Source organism: Zeus faber, assembly GCF_960531495.2.
Source record: "Zeus faber genome assembly, chromosome: 14".
Taxonomy (NCBI): domain Eukaryota; kingdom Metazoa; phylum Chordata; class Actinopteri; order Zeiformes; family Zeidae; genus Zeus; species Zeus faber.
Window position 1 is genome coordinate 18,825,439 of NC_137200.1, and position 15,830 is coordinate 18,841,268.

The 15,830-nt window shown below is 41.8% G+C and overlaps 1 protein-coding gene across 1 annotated transcript; it reads left to right on the forward strand.

The window, feature by feature from the left end:
• Positions 1-8,771: 8,771 nt before the first annotated feature.
• Positions 8,772-15,521, forward strand: ufm1 (ubiquitin-fold modifier 1). Its single transcript, XM_080013986.1, has 6 exons — positions 8,772-8,824; positions 8,930-8,986; positions 10,140-10,197; positions 10,443-10,482; positions 11,183-11,215; positions 14,901-15,521. Coding segments are annotated over exons 1-6 (297 nt in total). The 5' UTR covers positions 8,772-8,822; the 3' UTR covers positions 15,008-15,521.
• Positions 15,522-15,830: the final 309 nt, after the last annotated feature.

Consider the following 15,830-nt stretch of genomic DNA (forward strand, 5'->3'; position numbering starts at 1 on the left):
GAAACATGTCTCAGTTACCGTGTGTGTGTGTGCAGAATATTCATAACCTCGCCTGTCCTCATTGTTACAGTCAGTTATAATTGGGATGGATTGCAATGTAGAGGTTGACCATAAATGTTATTGTCATTGCTTATTGGACAATAGGTATTCAGATTGTTTAATAATAACACAGTCAATGAGAGTCTATCTAGTGTAAAGATGACTTATTTTCTAGTTTTCGATCTTCACTGTGCTCTCTAGTTTTTGTCTGTATGGCTCTGTCATATTTGCGTGGCTTTGTCAGCTCGTTGCTTTTAAAATGTCTGGACAAATCCCACGAGGCACATCTTTGTGTGAGGATCCCCCATGTGAGGATCAGGGGTTTTTTTGGCCTAAGAGTAAGTAGTCTCTAAGGCCAGTCCGGGTGAAACTGGAATCCATGGTTTGATTGGTAAATTTAGCTGATGTCGCTCTGTGCATAAAAGTGCGCTTTTCTCATGCTTCGCCGCCTAGATCTACCACCGCCACTTTGTGCCGTGGTGGCTCAGTGGGCGGTCCTCCGTCTCTGGAGGGTCCACACCTCCCTCCTCTTTTTAAATGACCTTGGTGTGAATGAGCCATCAACATGATCTCCTGAACTCAACTCCTCAGATCTCAGGAGACGAGCAATAGTCCAGTGAGCAACAGATATTTGCTATGGGGAAGAGGTCGTTGGGCCTAAAACAGTGATATGAATGATGCATCGCTTGCAGAGCAAGTTCTGTCAGGCAATTCCAACAACAGCAGAGCCCAGGCGCCAAACTCAAACGATGCAAAATAAATGTCAGTTTAAAGTAAATTCAAGAGTTGTCCATTAGAAACTTAATTAGGAACTCAGTGAGCACAAAGACCTTGTTTTTTTTTTGTTTTTGTTTTTTTAATTCACCCAGAAACAGAACTGGCGTATGTGCACAAAGACATGGAAATGAGATATTTCAAGCCTCTAAGATGTGGAACTGTCCATCTGTACCGAGTGGCTGTTGTTTGCATGGCAGATCATTTCGGGAGATCGGTGCCAGCCAAACATACTGTCATTACTCCACCAGCAGCTAACACAGCGCATGTTTTTTTGTTTTTTTGTTTTTTTGTTGTCCAAATATTTCCATAAACCAAGCTTCCGAAATTGATCTGTGTCCATCTGTCATTGTACATTGTGGTTGGAATTTTTTTTTTCTCCACCGATTTGGTTTTAAATGTTCCACCATGTACCTTTTAATTGATCAGACACATTCCAAAAACAAAGATCGAACACGGTGCATCACGGATCACAGCCAACCTTTGCAGAAAATCAATGCGCACGGAACAAAGCCCATCATCCGCCATAGCCGCCCTATCATAAAGAGAGGTTTCCTTCGCCGAATCAGTGGGAGGAATAGAAGAGCGACACGGCTTTAGATTATCGGGAAAGTGCCTTCAAAGTTTTTGTCAGAGATCATCAATCACACCTACTTGTGCCGCAGAGTGGTTTTCCGGCACAAACACCCATTCCGCATGCCTAAATATAGCCGGGTATGTCGGGAAGTGTGTGTGTGTGTGTGTGTGTGTGTGTGTGTGTGTGTGTGTGTGTGTGTGTGCGCGCGCGCACGTGCGGACGTGCGTGCGTGTGTGATGGCAGCAGAACGAGGGGTTTGAGCTGTAATCATAGACACTCTAATTAGCGCTTTGGGCCACATCTTGTGTCGTGTAGGCAGCTGAGACGTGAATAGATGCGTCGCTCGTGCACGCGCAGAGGCGTGGGCAGGCGCACGCACGTTCACATTCACACACACTCACCCGCGTTCATCCACACACGCTCGCACACAGAGACTGACTGGTCCCGTCACATTTGTTAAGATAAGTGTCAGGGGCAGGCAGCTGCTTTAGGATTGAGCGCTGGAGAATGAGACGTTGTTTTAGGGAGGGTTGATGTGGATAATGGTTCCTTTGTTAAAGAATAATTCTCATCAAACGGATTTTAACTATGAAGAATATAGGGGGGGTTTCGCGGACACAGATTAGGCCTATTCTGGGACTAAATCACAATTTCCATCTGGACTAACTGAAATGGCCTTTCTCAGTCATGGCTGAAAATAGTCTCAGACTTGCGTTAGTCTTGCCTTAGAGAGGTTTAACAAATCTGATTTCCAGAAGGAAGATTAGAGCTCATCCAGGTCTAAGTGAAGGTTGAAATGAAACCTGACCAGAGGCAGGTTTATCTTTGGATTAATGGACGTGGGGCCTCCAGGTCGACCTTGACAACAGAGGAAATGGATCATCTGGACCAAGACCAGCACCAAGAGCAGACAGAAGGAGCTGACTAGTCCTTCATCACCTTAGTCTCGGACTTCCTAGCCGAGGACTAATCCATTTTGGTAGGATTCTTTTAGTTCTGATTTCGATTAAACCCCATGTGCGAAACCACCCCTCGTGGGCCCACATACATTAATCCAAAGACAGACCTGCCTCTGGCCAGGATTCATTTAACCCTTCACTTAGACCTGGATTAGCGCTAATCTTCTGGAATCTGGAAATCAGATTTTTTTAAACCAAGACTAAGGCTAGTCTGGGACTATTTTAAACCATGACTGAGTTTAAAAGTGTGATTTAGTCTAAAATGAGCCCTAATCCGTGTCCGTGAAACTATGCGGCCCCTATGTGTTTTAAAGTTAGGTGAGGCACGGTAGTTACTTGGCTCACAATCCTGATTTATTCTGCTCGCTCGTGAGGAGATCACTTAGATAATGAGTTGTCTGCAAAAGAGCACCGAGGCAATGCATTGCCAAAATGAATGATCTATCAATGATACTAATGGAGGGAAGGGACCGTGCAGCCACAGACTGATTTTTATCCAAACATATCTGTTTATCTGTGTCAATGAACGGCGTTCCATTGAGTCCTATTTAAATGTTGCTTTAAGGAGAGAAAAGCTGCTTTGGTGTTTTGCTTATCATACTCACTCACTGTGTTGACATAGCCCTGGCAATTTATTCACCGACTCAAATTGAATTACACCCAAATATCATGGGGATTATGTAAAGCGGGTAAATATTATTGGGAATGACACGGCAGTTCTTTCTCCCGCGGTCCATCGGACTTGTTTTCCCAGATGATTATTCATCGCCCTTCCTTGTAAATGAAGGACTAACGACACGGTGTGGTCGCATTAAACCTGCTCTTCACACATAAGGCTTTTGCTATTTTTAGGCCTTTAGTTGCTCCCCTCTGTTTGGTGACACTCTCTGTCACTGTTTCATTTTATTATAGTGTATTTTATTGTGTTGTGCGTCTTGTTTCTTCCCTTCCTGGATCGCCTTATGTACAACTGTGATTGTGTGCAATGCATGGTCATATGGTACAGTACACTGCGATAATGTGATATTCAGCATTTACTAATGACTGTTTACTAATGAGTGAATGCTATGGTGAGTGCCACCCACGGTTCTACGGCAGAGAACCAGCAGCACTTCCGCTGACAAGGAGACAAACACAGAGCTCATCACAATTTAAAACAACTCTGACAGAAAACTCTCAGATTTACTGATGAATGATCTTTCTTTACACAAACGCATTAACAGAAAACACAAACGCATTAACAGAAAATACAAAGGCATTAACAGAGAAGGCAAACGCAATAACGGGAAAACACAATCGCATCAACAGAAAACACAAAGGCATTAACAGAAAACACAACCTCAAAACCACATTACGGAGGTGAGCTACACGATTACGGAGCTGAGCCACACCGGATGCACAGATTTATCTGCAATAAAATATATTAAACAAAATTATTTTGTGTCTGTAATTATATAGAAAAATTTGTACAAGTAACAACCTGGAGCCCCAACTACGCGAGACCACCATGTCCAAATCCTTCTTCTACTTCCTCCATGCAATTAATAAATATAAATTTTAACCCCTAGTTAACACATGCATGTCATTTTTTCCCCCATTAATTTGTTTAATTTTCAGGTTTCTAATAACATGGCTACCTTACCCATGAGGCAATTGCTTCAAGATGCATAACAAAATGGCGCAGAATTGTAGTTTTTGTAGTTGGCCAGGGTTTGGGTTTCAAACATTTATAAATTATTGCTCCTTGCAGTGAGGGTTAGGGTTAGGGTTAGGGTTAGGGTTAGGGTTAGGGGTTAGGGTTAGGGTTAGGGTTAGGGTTAAGGTTAGGGTTAGGGTTAGGGTTAGGGTTAGGGTTAAGGTTGGGGTTAGGGTTAAGGTTAGGGAAAATTTGGATGTAACGTAGGTATATTCCCTGACCAAATGAACTCCTAGTAACACATGCATGTCTTTTATCAACCATAACTACTTTACCCATGCGGCAAATGCATCAAGATGCATAAAAAAATGGCGCTGAATTGCTTAGAATTTGCTTAGAATAGCTTCTAGGATTAGCGTTAACATTGAGGTTTGATACATTTATAAATAATTGCGTAAATATTAAGCAATGTATAAAATAATTTGTTTTTGCTCCTGTAGACGCCACAAGTACATATGATATCAAACTTGTTTTAAGAAAAACATGTTTCATTTGCGATGTCATGGAGACTACACTACAAATAATCCTAAATGTGACAGCGACGTCTCTGATTTGTGGAACTTGCTGTTGCCATGGAAATGCTTACCGCATTGGCTTATGGGTGCCCAAATGCTAATAATAATGTCCAGTTAAATTCTATCCCTTGGATGGATGTCATACCCTTAGTATGAATGAAATTCATACTAAGGGTATGACACTATATCCCTATTCTTGCCAAACCTTAAATATAACAGACCATTCGATAGAGTTAAGCTAAACCAGTATCCCGCTTTAATTTTGTGATAGTCAGGACGAAATTTGAACCCATGCATTTTTTATATCCATCCAACAATAAGGGGGTGGAAGCATGTAGTGCAAGTTATCTGAAAGAACTATATCTGTATCATTTAACAAAACATATGAGTGGGAAATTGTTGTCTTACAATTCAAAGTTCCCTCCTGATGACACTATTGTATAGGCAAAAAGTCATTCATGTAATACGTTCAATAATTCTAGCCATTTGTTATGTAAATCTATATTTGATGGATCAATAAATTGGTGTGAATTCAATTTTTTTTTTCATTTTACATTATACAAATAATGGAAAGGTCTGACAATTCTAACTATAATATGGACATTTCTTCCCACTCAGCTCCTTCCGTCTGGTCTCGGTGCTGGTCTTAGTCCAGACCGCCCCCTAGCTTTACGCAGGTGCTCCTCTAGATGCTGTTTCCCATGTCGGAAGGCGGGATTGTAGGTTACCATATTTTTCTTGTTTATTTTTCGGGGCACCTTCTTTAATTTATTTTTTTAATACATTTTTCATTGTCTTTTTTTTTTAGGTTGTATTTGTTGTTTGTTACAAGATTTTGTGTTTATTGTCATTATTTATTGTGTACAGTTAACCATTAGGTTTTATTATATATTTCCAAAATGTTCCTTGTATTGCCTCTTTCTTTTATTCCATTATTATTTTTTTATTATTATTATTATTATTATTATTATTATTATTATTATTATTAATAATAATAATAATAATAATAATAATAATAATAATAATAATAATAATGATAATAATAATAATATTGTTGTTGTTGTCATTGTTGTCTATCTATCTTAGTTTCAAGTAAGTGGTGCCAACCAGAGTCAAATTGTGACTCTCCAAAATCACTTTTAATATTTGGAACCTGAAGCGTGAGTCATTCCTGTGTGCGGATGTCGAGTGCTGACATAGCACAGTCATGATGACACGCAGGTCGGCAGGTCTTTTTCAAATGATTTCGTAAAAAAAGGAACTAGTGCTGATCCCTCCTTACAGACAGAGTGCTGCAGCCAGACTTTAAAGCAGAAGGTGATACCGCAGCGGGCACCTCAGTTCTGAATGCTAAACTAACTCTGGAAGTTTAAGGGTGGCGGGAGTGGGAGTCCATCCAATTATGCTGTATAACCAAAAACCAATATGGAAATAGGGCTCAAGAAACAAAGCCAGTGCCAGAGAAAAAAAAGAAAGGATGAAGATACAGTACCAGCCACTCAGAACGGTCTGCCAGCCGGATATATCCCTTCATGTTCTGGAATCCTACTTAAATTAATCCACAATTTAAAAATGGCTCCCTGAGAAGTTGCTGAGCTTAAGATGATTTAGTGACTAAGGTCAAGATTAAGGTCATGAAAGACTAGTCAGCTCCTTCCGTCTGGTCTCGGTGCTGGTCTTAGTCCAGACCGCCCCCTAGCTTTACGCAGGTGCTCCTCTAGATGCTGTTTCCCATGTCGGAAGGCGGGATTCGCCGCCTTTCCAAAATAACCCAAAACGTTGCAGTCTCAGATGGAATTCTGGGGTTTGTTTTATAAGCCACCCGACTGCGACGTTTTTACGGATCGCCGCTCTAAGTGCGCTCGCTCGGCCGTGACTCGGTGACCTTTTCTGCCCGCGCCGCTGTTGACGGGTTGGGTTTGATCCGAAGCGTGCCGCGTCGGCTTCAAGACGAGACCCGCAGATCATCAGCGCGCTTCATCTGCCGCTTCCTCCCCTGTTCACCTGCAAGAGGCGTGCCCTCCTGACCGCCTTCTGTCTGAAGGTGTTTGTCCTGACAACCTAAAAGCTGTCACCTCAGGGCCATATGTGTGTGTGTGTGTGTGTGTGTGTGTGTGTGTGTGTGTGTGTGTGTGTGTGTGTGTGTGTGTGTGTGTGTGTGTGTGTGTGTGTGTGTGTGTGTGTGTGTGTGTGTGTGTGTGTGTGTGTGTGTGTGTGTGTGTGTCTATGTGAATGCGTGCATACATTTGGAAACACAATATTAGTAATGATCGCAATTCTATTTCGGGGCCACGGAGCTCATTCGGCGCGTTAATGATGTCCTTCAATAGGCAATTAACTTCAGGGACTTTAGGATAGCATTTAGAATATTGTAATTTTGCATTCTCCCGGTGGAGGATTGAAAATGTCATGTTTGTTTTCTCAATTTTACTTAGGAAAAGCATTTTGAGAAATGTATCTGCACATTTGACAAATGTAAGAAAAGCATATATTCATAAATGCTAATACAGCTTTGGGATTCGTCCCAAATTATTCATTTTAACAGAAAACATAGCAGAATTAGAAGTGGGAATAATAATAAGTTAACTTAGTTTGAATATATCTAAATATATTTGTTACACTGAGGCCTGGATTTCTGCACTTAAATCAGCAAATACAGCAAACGGTCTAACTGTCAATGCAAAAAAAATAGCAATTGCTGCATTATTTCTCTTTTTTCTCAAATTTGATCCAACCAACCATGTGTTTGTCTGACTGTGGTGTGGGGATGGTGTGGTTTGAGCAGCCACACCTGACCTGGGTCTAGAAAACAATTTCAGGAGAGAGGAGCCCTTGTCATGACATGTTTATATCTGCTGCTGGGCTAATTCCACCTAGCCCACTCTCCAAACTGGTGTTTACAACCCCGTCTTCTGTGCCTCTGTGCCGGAGGTCCCTGAACACGCCACTTGAATGGCGTGTGGTGGGCGAAACTGCCACTGTCTTTGTTTATTTTTTAAAGCCAAGACTCTCCGCTTTAATCCCAGAAGTGCGTGCGTGCGTGCGTGCGTGCGTGCGTGCGTGCGTGCGTGCGTGCATGTGTATGTGTGTCAGCACCATCATGGTGTGTTCCCAGTTTCTCTGCTGGGCCGTCATTTTGTCATCCGTTTTACTCAGGCAATCTTATTGGTTGTTTATGAAGTTTTAAGCTACAGGCAAAAGGTTTTAGCTTTTAGTAATAACACTAGGTTTAAATGTGGGATGGGTACATACATAGATTTATATATATATATAAATATATATATATATATATATATATATATAGCCAAGAGTCATACATGCAAACACAATCCCAAAACACAGTATGGATTAAGCTGCGATGGCAAGAGGCAACGACCCAAAGTAACCTACTGTATACCCATCTATAGATCTACAGATGTGCGACAGACGTGTAATGCAGTGTTTTCAACCCACCACTGTGAAAACCTTTGAAATTGCACTTGAAAAAAAAAAAACGCATCATGTAAATTAGCTTTGTGTTGTCAGGTCAAAATTGCAAGTCTGTACCAATTCATCAAATCCATCAATTCCAGCCAGAAGAGCAGCTCTGTGTTCCTCAGTTCAGAGGTTTCACTCTGAATGTGACAACTATGGGAGATATATAAATATATATATATATATATATATATATATATATAAATTCTTGATTTGCAGTCGATTTTTGCCAAGTTTATTATTTGCACACCGTACTCGTATGTCTGCGCGTGATGCATAAAAATCTTGAATGTTGTTTGAATGTGTTTGATGTGAGTTCATCGCCAACTAAACAAATTTAATTGTAGCTTTAGCAAAATGATTGAAGAAAAAAAAACAAAAAAAAAGTTAGTCTTGAACATCTGCTTTCAACTAACGCCTCTTCCTGCGGTGGAGCCACATTCAGAGAAAAAAGCATCGCTCACGGTATAGTACGGTAGGGGTCAAAATGTCCTCGCGCGTTTAGCTGTCGTTTATGGTAAACGCTGGCTGTCGGAATAGGTGCCTGTCGAATATTGGCACCATTTGTAGCATATAATCACAAAAAAAACAAAACAAAAAACGACAAATTCATGAAGATTAATACTCGAATGTAGGAGCGTTAACAAAGTGTATTTGGAAATAACTAAAATTTGGCTAAAATGCAACCGAGATAGAGTATGACGGATGACGTGTGCGTTGAGGTCCTTTCGGACTTCCGGGTTCGCGTGGGTACCGCTGTGCGACAAGGGAAACCGTCCGTCAGCAAGATGTGCGTTCATAACGAGGATAACGTCACACGATTCCCTACGACGCACTAATGTTTCCCCCGCTTCACACTCCGCTTCCATTAATTGGGTTTTGTTCTTCATTGCAGGTCGAAAGTGACGTTTAAAATCACGTTGACGTCCGACCCTCGGCTACCGTACAAAGTGTGAGTGACAGCTCAGCGTTCGCCTCACGTCACGTCGCGTCGCTTCGCCTCGCGTCACTTCGGCGCAGTCACATTTGGAACCTTTTTCTCCCCTCGTTGTTGTTTAAATGTATGGATCCATTGGATTAGTTGTCGCCGTCAAAGCTGTCCTGCAACATTGATGGCTGTCAGTTGCGAATTCAACCGAACTTAATCGCGAAATGACGATAACGTCACGTAATTGCCAATTGCGTTCAATGACATTACCTTGCAACTGCACGACGTTTCAATGACGTCAGCACAAGAGCTTGCATTTAGCTATCGCGAAAGAGGTAAATTATCATAAATGTTGCGATAGCATAGTGATACCACCAACTCCATTGAACTCGCAATAATACCAATTGTATTAAACGACATTACATTACAATTACAAACCATTATAATAACATCAAAATATTACCAATTGCACTTTTACAATATTGCAATGACATAACAATATCACCAATTGCATTCAACTCTATCACGATTTTAGGATAATATCACAATGTTGTGAATTTCATCTAACACCATTACATTTTAACTGCATAGTGTCGCTATATGGCATTGCAATAACTTCAAAGCATTACCAATTGCATTTATTCCTTTTGCGATATTGCAATAACAACAATATTACACATTTCATTCAACTCCATCACAATATTATGATAATATCACAACCAATCAAACTCTGCGTTGTCCTTGCTAGGAAATGTGTCACGCAGTCGGGTAAGGACAACAAAAACAGTGCGGACAAAGTCATGGCAGCAGATAATACATATGAATACAGTATCTGAAAAAAGTACACACAAAACTCTATCTGGACCTTAAAATGCAGAGTCTGCCTATAAAAACACTGGTGTGACTGGTGCGGTTTAAAATGCGGCTGGCTTTTTGTTATTTGTATATGTTCTGTATTGCCTTACGAGCCAAGCCACCTTCGCCATGCTGCAAGTTTTGTGCCCAGATATTCATATGTCCCGACAGTCTCCACTGCCTCGTCCTTGACCTCTGTACATATTGTGGTATTGCGAGCAGCTTATTAATAGTTTGGGGTGATTCAAAACAGTGTGGGGAAGTTGATAAAACAAACAGAAAATGCCATATTGTAACTTTAATAAATTGTTTCTTTTTGCAGACTCAGTGTTCCCGAAAGTACCCCGTTCACAGCGGTGTTGAAATTTGCAGCTGAGGAGGTAAGGAGAGCTAGTGTGGGGTGATTTTAAAGCGAAATTCCACTGAAAAGCAGGAGATTATTCTGTAGGTAACGCATCTTTTCTACTAATGCAGTGGAATTTTACCTTCAAAATTGTGTTTGGAATGGCACACTAACTACCATGCTGACACATTTTTTGCCCAAACATTTGATTTAATGCGCAGTTGTACATTAAAATTCCCTGATTTGTGAATTAACCATCTTTTTCATCTTTTGCTTTAACAGTTCAAAGTGCCAGCAGCAACCAGTGCCATCATCACAAACGGTGAGTTCATAATGCCGGGACTGTGTTGAAGCTGCAGAATAGTAGATTTTAGATTCTCACATTTTCTCACAGGAGCATCTTATTTTGAGTAACTATCAGGTTTTTTTTTCTTCAATGAATTTACAATCTTGGGATTATGGAGAAGATGGTTTGAAAAATTATACTATAAAATGTACCCACGGAAAGGGCAAAAATACAGGCAAAAGGTGTTTTAAGTTTGCGGGGGAACGTAGCAATTTTTTTTAACATCGCCGCCGGTGACATCACAGGTGAGAGTCCGGCATGTTTCTATAGTAGCCCAGAACCGACAGAGAGGTACTGGCCTTTTCGAGAGTTTGCCGGCCACCGTAGGTCCCCCTACATGCTTGGAAGGGGCGGTGAGGGGACGGATATTCAGTTGGTTGCAATCTGCAGCCTCACCGCTAGATGCCACTAAATCTTACACACTGGTACTTTAAGAAAGTATTTTTACAAGTCAATACATGTTAAATGATGCTCATACAGGATATAAAGTTAATTTCTGTGAGATTTTAGGCTCTGGGCTGGAAGATTCATCGCGCCCATGATTGTCTCCCACTCGGTGTGGCATTTAGATAAAATGGACTGTAACCGGAGATTACCTCTGATTTGCCCCTCATTTGCATGACAATCTGCCGGTGTTCTCACGCCATCTCCTCCCTCTCTCACGGTTGCCATGCAGACGGAATTGGAATCAACCCCGCACAGACGGCAGGTGAGTTTTTGTTGTTATCCCGACGTCCCCGTCACTGATAAGCTCCCACCACGGTGATACATATGGCAGACCGCTTCATATCTCCAAAGGATTTAAGCTGTTTAGCCGAGTCAAGATGGTTCCGCCATCGTCCTGTTTTTTTACTCGTTGTAGACTGTAGTTGTTAGTGGCACTTGGAGGTAAAGTCAACCTCAACGCTGTCGACGGTTTTCCTCCAGCTGCTCTCCTCATTGAACATAATCGAGATGGATGAAATTGATAATGGTCCCAGTGGCGCGGACTTCTGGGCTGTTTGTGTAGGAATCGTGTTTGTCGATTCATGAATATCCACATTGTGCCATATCCACAAAGGCTGTGGTCTCAAAAGAGAGACGCTAAATGTTTGTTTTTCGGAAAAAGCTTGTGAGGCCTTCGGACCTAGATATTGAAAACAAGATAAAAGCTTTTATACGCGCAGCTCTGACCAGGTCCTCGAGCTGCTTGAAGTGCTTGAATTTCGTCCGCAGACGTTCAAGTGCTTATACCTTGAAAGTAGCCATATTTTCAGTCGGAAGTGCTTGAAAAGTCCTTGAAAAAAAAAAAAATTTGAAAACCTGTTATTATTCCCCCTGGTTTTGTTATTGAAATTGCACCCTAATAAAAATGTTAGATCCGGCTGGGGAAATAGACACTTATAATTAGTGGTGTAACGGAACGGATCGCCCCCCGCCGTTCGGCTCGCATGTGAACTGCGGATTAATTGCAAAATTTAACCATTATAGTGAAATACAGCTTTGCTGCCGCTGTTACTTTTTAGAGTAATTATTCCCTAAATCTCGATGCACAGTTGCAGTGAAAAGAAGAGAAAGACAGATGCTGCTGTGTTTTACTCTGAAGCACAGCGATTGGTTCGCGGTATGTCACGCTGTGTTGCTGCCACTTTACGACATGTGGTGAATGATTTGCCGTATGTCGCCATCATGCATCTGCTCATCCACCATATTGAAGCGGTCAAGCGCCGCTAGTAAAAAAGGTTTGGTTAAAACAATTGCTGTAGGCGGGGGGGGGGGGGGGTTGGGACATTATGCGCGGTTTTGTCCTATACGCACTTGTTTCGTTCCATTAGGAGACGTAAAATAAAATCAAAACACACTGTCCTGGCGCAGACATTCCGTCGCTGCCACACGCATCATCGCTACCGTCGGAGAGGGAGACAGATGCGCAAAATGTGCCGGGATCACTCCCTCTCCGCGCCTCCCCTCTCCCGCCTGGAGGGGGCGCTGGGCAGCCGCCTATCTGCCCTGTAGGAAGAGCCGGCCCTGGACAGCCAAATTGGTTAGATCGTGTAACATAAAAGAATTGAAGGCTTTGTAATTTCAAAGTTGTGTTCTGTTAGACTGCGGTGTCGCTGTGAGTTTGATTAATCGTCCAGCCCTACGACCCGCTGTGCGTTTCTACCAGCAAAACCAATAAAAACGAGTGTGTTGTTATTGTAGTTGTATTTATTGATATGCGGTGCGGTGTTCGTGTCTCCCACCAGCTTTGAGCACGGCAACGAAAGTCGGAACTAACCTTTAAATGAGGCCTTGTAGATCTAATATGAGTGAAGGTTCAGCAGCTGAATTGCTTATTTCTCACCTCAAATTTGTTGAGAAACTGATTGTTGTGTACTCAATAGGTGAAAACAGTGAAAGTTGACATACTTCATACAACGGCACCCGGAGTAAAGCTCCAGAATGAGCACTATTTATACCCTGCCAGCCAGTTTGAGATATATATTGAAATCATTTTCAAAGGAGCTCATTGTTCACATTTACAGTATTGTCGTAACAGTAAACTTAGATATCACATCAGTTAATGGGGAAGGTGTATTTTGTACGCCTTCTTTTTCCGCCTGATCTTCTCTTCATGTGTCTCTATAAAAGGCAAGCCTGAAGTTACGGTTAATGTGTACGCTTCCTCTCGCATATGGAGATTTTAGCAATTTTGTTGCCTCCGAAATAGATGTGTAATGGTCGACAATGTTTTCTGCTTGGAGCAGGAAAATGTGATGCTTAAGTCGTTTGAAGGCTGAGAAATGGGTCATGAGTCCATGCCGTGCGCTTCTAAGAATAGGCTCTTCTGTAAATTAGCTTTTTTTTTTTTTTTCCTCTCTCTCCAAAAACCGCTCTGTGAGATGGGGACAGGGAAGTTCCGCGTCTTATATTTCCTCTAATACCTGAGTTATGCAAAGGGTAGAGATTTATCTTTATTGTTTTTACCACCCGGCCTTGCTTCTTTCTAAAGAATGAGCAATTGAGTGCCTTGCCCTTACGTACTGTATTAGAGAAAACTCTTTTCCCGCTCCTCAAGATGTTTGGTGGTGTTTCAATAGTTTTGTAAGTGACAAATCCATTATTTTATTTTTATAAGCCCTTATCAGTCCCACAACGGGGAAATTAGAAATTTCTCTGCATTTACCCATCCTAGTATCTGATGTATCTAGAAGCAGTGGGCTGCCATGTAGAGGCGCCCGGGGTGCAGTTGGGGGGTTAAGTGTCTTGCTCAAGGACACATCAGTACACTACCAGGCAGAGCCTGGGCTCGAAAAAGCAACCTTCTGCTTTCTAGATGACCCGCTCTACCTCCTGAGCTACTGATCATCAAATCCATAAATTTCGTCCAATAATTGAAAGCGGCTAGTTTGGGTAGGTTTGTGCAGGAAACAAAGCCCCACCGTTAGTCAAATCGCTGATTAAATGTCAAAGCTAAATTTACTCAACTCAAAAGAAATATTCCCCCGCACACAATTTTGTGTGATTGCAATATTTATCTAATCATGAATCATGAATAAAACTAGGCACACTAGCCGACTTGCAAATATGCTGTGTGTGTGTGTGTGTGTGTGTGTGTGTGTGTGTGTGTGTGTGTGTGTGTGTGTGTGTGTGTGTGTGTGTGTGTGTGTGTGTGTGTGTGTGTGTGTGTGTGTGTGTGTGTTAAAAAAATATATATAATAATAAAAATACCCATTATTTATTTTCATGTTTTTTTATGTTAAAGCACTACAAAATTGTGAAATGTTCCTTTAAAATAAAACAGCACATTAAAAACTTAGTCTGGCACTCTGATGATGATGATGATGATGACGATGATGATGATGATAATAATAATACTTTGGTGCTTCATAATATTAAGTCATCCATTTTATAATGGGTAGGAGCTTTTAAATAGTTTTGTGCTTTGCTTTGTCCTTGAGGCCGCAGTATCAAGGTTTTCCTGATTTTAATGCCCTGTGCGCTCACTGTGTCATCCAGAGCACCCGAGCTATTCAGGAATTGAGTATCCCTGCGGGTGGGTGCGACTCCAAAAGCATGGTCACTGCGGAGCGGAGATAACAGCTTTCACTCTGCACTCACTGTACTTTTGCTGCACCATAGAAACTTCTGCTTTAAGGCAGAAGCGTTCAGACTGATTTATGTTGTTCTTCCGTTCCCACCCAACCACACTAAAGTTCTACTTCCCCATCGGTACCGTAAGCCTGTTTAGCGGTGGGTCAGCTTGCAACCCCGCTATGGCCATCTAACGCATCAAAGCTCCCCGTTTAGTTACCATGGCAGCAAAGGCGTTTTAAAAAAAACAGCCATTCTTAAGACTTAAGCATGGATCTAATTTTAAACTCAGGTCTAATTTCCCTGATTATTTGACTCCCCCCCATGATGTGTCGCAGGCAACGTGTTTCTGAAACATGGCTCCGAGCTGCGCATCATTCCCAGAGACAGAGTGGGCGGACGGAGACTACGCTGCGGCTTTCCATCGACGACGCCGCCGCAGTGACTCACCCGGAGGAGTCATGTAACACTCGTGACCAAGGAAACACCCTGGCTTGTGTTTGTGTATTTATTTTTTTTTCTGGCCCACGATCTACGGTGACTCACACATCAGCGCGCATATATATATATAAAATATAATATTATATATATATATATATATATATATTTATATATATAATATATATATAATATTTAAAATATAATATTATATATATATATATAATATATATATATAATATTTATATATATAATATTATATATACACACACACACACACACACACACACACACAAGTACAGTTCACACAAGGCCTGGTGCTGGCTCGGCAACCAGATGGAGCTTTGCTGCCCTCTGTCAGGTCAATAGAATTTCTGCTTTTTGTTTATCCAAACATGCCATGTGGACCGAGGGATCTTCAGTTTACGATTGTGAGTGCCACGTGCCGCCACCCTCAGCGTCGCGAGGGGTGTGCGCCCCGGAAGCACGGTGTCCGGCACTCTGTCTGGTAAATAAATGTATCTGAGAATTGACCCAATGTCGCCGAGCCCTTTCTTTTTGTTTTCCGTGGCGTCTTTACAGCTGGTGTCATTGGTAAACATGGATTCAAAACAGACTTTAAGGTTCTTTGTGAGCTGGATTACGTACTTGCAGTGGTGGAAAGTGACAGAGTACATGTTAAGTACCGTCCCCCTAAGATCATTCTTCAAGTGCTCAAGTCCTATCCTGTTTCGGAGACTTTTGACTTTTAACTCCACTGAAAATCCCCCAAAAATCTGGATTTCTATATAAAAATCAGGGACTGATCTCTGAAACCGCTCATTTAGGAT